This window comes from Solanum tuberosum, unplaced genomic scaffold (assembly GCF_000226075.1).
Source record: "Solanum tuberosum cultivar DM 1-3 516 R44 unplaced genomic scaffold, SolTub_3.0 scf00360, whole genome shotgun sequence".
NCBI classification, from domain to species: domain Eukaryota; kingdom Viridiplantae; phylum Streptophyta; class Magnoliopsida; order Solanales; family Solanaceae; genus Solanum; species Solanum tuberosum.
The window spans coordinates 10,509-16,415 of NW_006239282.1; the positions used below are offsets into that span (position 1 = coordinate 10,509).

General features: G+C 32.4%; 1 protein-coding gene across 1 annotated transcript; it reads left to right on the forward strand.

Moving 5' to 3' along the window:
• The first annotated feature begins 464 nt into the window (after window positions 1-464).
• LOC107063435 (F-box/kelch-repeat protein At3g23880-like) lies at window positions 465-1,238 on the forward strand. The gene has a single exon (XM_015315328.1). The coding sequence runs from the start codon at window positions 465-467 to the stop codon at window positions 1,236-1,238; it is 774 nt and encodes a 257-aa protein (XP_015170814.1).
• The last annotated feature ends 4,669 nt before the right edge of the window (window positions 1,239-5,907 follow it).

Below are 5,907 nucleotides of genomic sequence, written 5' to 3' on the forward strand. Positions count from 1 at the left end.
AAAACTTCATAGAAGAAATTCCTCACTTCAGTGAAAAACATTCGACCATGTTTTTGTTTCTTGCTTTTCGGGATTGGATTCATCAGACTTTTCTATTTAAATTTCTTCTCTCATGGTATCATTTCATTTTCACTATAAATCATGATTCGATACTCCCAAATGAAATCATAACAAACATTCTCTTAAGGCTTCCCACAAAGTCTCTTTTGAAATGTATGTCTGTTTCGAAATCATGGAATCAACTAATATCTAGCCCTCATTTTGTCAACACCCATCTCAAATTAAATAGAAATCATAGAGTTGTATTTCCAGGCAGTGAAAAATACAAATTTTGTTCACTCCCTCACCTCTTTAACAAAGAACAACTCACTCAGGAGCTACTTCACATAGATCCACCCACTTTATCATCTTCTTTTGTGGGTTCTGCCAATGGGCTGATTTTTATTTACAATCATGAAAGGGAGATGTGTATATGGAATCCCACCATTAGCAAGTCAATGAAATTACTTAATTCTCCTTGGGGTACCTCTTTCAATACTAAATATGGTTTTGGATACGATGACTCACGTGACGATTATAAAGCTTTATTTATTGATCATTATCATGATTTTAACAATGGTGAGGTGTACAGCGTGAGGGTTGTCGTCACTATATATAGTTTGAGGAATGATTCTTGGAAAACACTCCATGACCAGCTTCAGGGGATATTTCTAATAAATCATTCCGGTAAATTTGTCAATGGGATGATTTATTGGATTGCATCCACGGGTATTGATGATGATGATGCACGCAACATCATTTCTTTTGATGTAGCAAACGAGACATGGGGAAGCTTGGAGATTCCCATTCATGGAGAAGACCATTCTAATATCAAACTGGGAGTAGTGGGAAGTGACCTTGCTGTGCTTTATACTTGTCATATATGTGCTACTACTTCTGATGTTTGGATTTTGAAAGACTGTAGAGGTAATATGTCATGGACGAAACGGTTCACCATCGAGTATCCTAAATATGTTGTGCTATATATGTTTTCTTCACCCAATTTCACATTTTCTATACACCTTCGCCAGTCAAATAAGGGGGACATTATACTTTCGATTCGGGGATTAATCATATTATTTGATGGTTCAACTAAAAAACTAGAACACATTGCTGCTGTTGGGGGATACAATCCTGCAGAAACCTATGCAGAAAGCATCGTTAATCCCCTAACGATATCTGGTAAGAATTCTGCTTAGTTTTGATGGTATGCTCCTTTTGCACTTTTTTTCTATCAAATAGAGGATGAAACATTGAATATGTTTTTCTTGTAAGCATTTCTCCTTATTATTATACTAGTTTACAGATACGTGTGTTACGCGTAGTCCTCTATCGTCAATTATTATAGTACTGTTTGTATTCTAAAGCAATAAATCATTAACAATATACATGTTTCAAAAGCATTTTATTTTTTTTGAATTATTGATGGATAAAAAATGTACAAATATAATTTGTCACCAGAGATAGATCTCGATTTAGAAATAAGTTGATGTGGTCTGCTACATCTTTTACCAATTTAGTGTGAGTGTGAGTATATATCCTTCAATCCTCATGTAGGGAGAAGGATTGTTCCGAATGATACTCGACTCAAGGAATGCACATTAAAGAAGTTAAAAGGAAAACATAGAAGTAAAGAAGACATCAAATAACAAGGAAAGCATAACATAGCAGTAAGAAAACAAGAGCAATAACAAATGTTTTCTTTATTTTCTCTTGAATTTTCTTCTTTAAATTCAGGGTTTCAATACGGCCTCATCTCACTACAAATATGCTTATTGTGAATCCACACATGGAGACACAATAACAAGAATATAGTATGCTAAAATTACTTGAATTCTGATGAACTCGTAGGTGAAGTATAGTTCCACCCTTACCTCTACAACTACATCATGTTATATATGATAAGAAGATCCACTTCTTGTTGATTATAATAAATGAGATTATTTTCTTAGTTTGTAATTTAATTTAATAAATGATATTTACACAAGAATGTCAAATATGGGTCAGTTCAAGTTTTTTTCTTTTGTGCATATACATACATTGCAGTTTTGTTTCTTTAATCTCGCGTTCTCATTCAAATTGTTAGTACTTTCATCACAATGTTTGTCAGAGTAAAAAAAGATTCGACAATTAATTCACCAAAGAAGTAAAAACAAAGAAAAAAATTGTCACAAAAAGAAATTAACAGTTTAAGACAACAATTTACATCATCTAGCTTGAACTTTGAAAAAATAATATAAAACTCCATGACTTTTGTTACATGTAAAAAGTGACAACATAAAAGGAGGAATGCTTATAAGGCTACACACAATACAAGAAAATATGATTAGAGATTCATAGATATTCGTCGGTTACTTCAATGGTTGTTGTGGCATCATTATAAACGACGTTAGTTAATGCTCCAGACAACTGAAATAAAGTAGGAACCAATACCAATTTGTGTACAAAAGTAGAAAATAATTATCGTTTGACAATATATAGATCATGCACTTCACTTACAAAAATGGCACGTGACTTTTAAAAAATCAAACAAGGTCAAATATACCTATGTATTATTAGAAATAGTTCCAATATGTTCTTTGTTATAACTTCATCCAAATATGTCTCTCTCATTATACTTTGACATAAATTTGTCCTTAATTTTGATGGAAGGACACATCAAGTTTAAAATCAATTGATACGTCCCTAATTATAAATACCTGATTTTTTAAAATACTCACCCATTTAACCCGGTCTGATAATAATATTTTCATCCCCTTTTCTTTTCAATAGACAAAGCTTTAAAGCTTGTTCTTCCACATTAATTTTTGCTTTGTCTGTGTCAATTTCAATCCAATAATTCCAAAACATAATAGTCCACGGAAAAACATAGGAGGAATATATTGACCCCATTTTTTAAGAAATACAAGATGCTCATTGAATGACCTTTTTCAATTTACACCCATTATCTCAAGTTTTGGATCGAACTAATCCATTGATCTCGATAGCATAAATCCTTCCCTTCGTTCACTACAAAAAAGCAAGGGTTATTGCGACGATTATTTATGCATATTACGGCGGTTTTCAACCGTCACAATGCATTATAATGGAGTTTCCTAAAAATGTTGTAATCCCGTCTATCACAAACATATTACGATGATTTTTCGAAAACCATCATAATTTATATATACAACCGTGGTAATCTATTTATAAAACCTCCGTAATATTCCTTTGTTAATGCGATATTTTTTGTTGTATAGAGCAGCATTTTACAACCGTCGTAATTGTAGAAAAATAAATCATTTATCTATTACAGAGGTTTAAAAACACCCAAATATTTAGTTCATGACGCCGTAAATTATTACATTTTCTAATTTTGTCAATCCATATTTATAGCCTCTTTATTTCACCCTATATATTTAAATTTCTATAATTAATAGCTTTAACAAAACATTAAAAATCATATGAGCAAAATATTCATCACATTAAACAAAAGCACTTCAAAATTACATTAAAAATACTAATGTTTTGAACTGTTATTCAAAGATCCAACTTATATCAAAATCCTAAAGCTTTGAAGTGTTTTCCAAAACTCCAAAATTACATCATCAAAATAGTAATTTCAAGTGTCATTCAACAAAAATATTCAAAAAAATATCTGAAAAATGATTTCCTTAGTCCATCATCATTGTTACTTTCATATGAAGATTTCTAATCGACAGTTGGTCCGATTGATGATTGACGAGCACCACTTTCTATATCTGATGCCTGAAAAATAATAATTAAAAGGCAAGTTGATGATCATACTCCAAGAAAGAAATACATAATTGCTAGAGAAATTGGTATGTAACAGTTAATGCTAACAGCCTTGATACAATTCAAGGTGACTTTTGAATTGGTATGTAGCAGTTAATGCTAGCAGCCTTACTCATCTTATATTTATTATCAAGAAGACCAGTAACAACTCACATGAGGAGTTATGACCATATACATATATCATGATTATCTTCTCAATTGCAAGTACCACATCAAAGTATTTTATGATAGATATTTATGATGGTCATACATGTGGAGGAGGTGGAAATAAGTGAGCTAACTCTTTAGGGACATTCCCTATGTTCTTTTGATATAAGCTAAGCAGTGCATTCAATTGTGATTTCATACTCGTCATCTCTTGCTGCCACTTTGGAGGTGGAGCGCTAGCGCTAGATGAACTCACATCAACATGCTTAAATCTCCTAGATGTTTGTTTGAATGTCATAGTTGGAACAACACCCAAGCCTAACCCTCGAACACGGCCCGGGTGTTCGGGACCGAATGCTATACCAAGTGCATCATTTGGTGAAACTTCGACAATACTTTCTGGCCTTTGACAACGAATTTCTTCAATTTTCTCTTGTGCAAAAGAAAAACAAGCATAATACTGTTGTCATATACCAGTTGATGACTCTATATTTAAATATGTAGATCTAACGAACTTCTTCCCTCTCAGATTACAAACTTTAGACTTAAATGTGTGAAGTTTGAAGACTAAACTTCTTTCACTGTACGTTGAATCTTACTATATTGCATTTCATCTCTTAGGATCACTCATCGAGCCCCAGGGATACCTAACGAGCTAATTCAACATATTCCATTACAGTCAGAACATATCAAGGGAATGTCTTGGCCTATACATCAGTAGAAGCTTGTTAAAATCATGGTTCTTCATAGCTTACCTAGGCTTATGCAATGAAGCATTTCCTCTGCTGATATCTTTGTTCCATCAGTAGAGGAAAACACATTCATGAAATATCCATACAACAACATCAACTAAGCCTCAATCCCAAGATGATGGTATCAGCTACTTGTAAGAACTATTATTAATTATTTCTTACGTATGGCCCAAGTTTACTTGTAACCCAAGTAATACCATAAATAATATTTAAGAAGGAATAGATCTCGTCCGTACATTGGTTACTTGATGGACGTACCCGATTAAGTCATAAACCTCTATAAATTGGTCCTCCCTCCACCCATTAGGGTTATCACTTATTCTCTACAATAATTTCATCACTGACGGTTGTGGTAACATAAAGTTAAGGCAAAGGAGATAGAAACCAATTTACGACTAACGCTTCCGCTTCTCTCTGTGATGACGTCTTTCTCATCAGGTATGTGCCCTAACGATCTCTATGTAAGATTATCGTATTCAAGATCCTGATATTATGTTTACTTCTACCTACTAATAAAAATAATAACCTAATGAGTGGTAGAAGTTCGGTTTAGTTGAAGTTCACTAAAAGAGCAATCATATATCTGCTAATGTAAATTAATACTACAAAAGAATCACTAGCTGTTTGATTGGTAATTGTAACATTAATTATTTGTAGTATTTGTTTGTCTAAGCAATAAATATTATGTGTGCTTTGTATTTATATAGTTTGTTAGTCATCAAAGTGGCTAAACTAGAGAAACTAACGTCTACACATATACTATTTATGAACACTTATGCATGTATTATGTTTCTATAGCTTGTTAGTCACCAAAGTGGCTAAACTAAAATGTATAAAATTATTCACATGCACAAAATTTTATGATATTGTGTGAGCTTTGTATTTATATACTTTGTTAGTCACCAAAGTGGCTAAACTAGAGAAATTAACGTCTACACATATACTATTTATGATCACTTGATGCATGTATTATGTTTCTATAGTTTATTAGTCACCAAAGTGGCCAAACTAAAATGTATAAAATTATTCACATGCACAAAATTTTATGATATTATGTGTACTTTGTATTTATATACTTTGTTAGTCACCAAAGTGGCCAAACTAGAGAAATTAACGTCTACACATATCATGTTTATGATCACTTGATTCATGTATTATGTTTCTACAGTTTGTT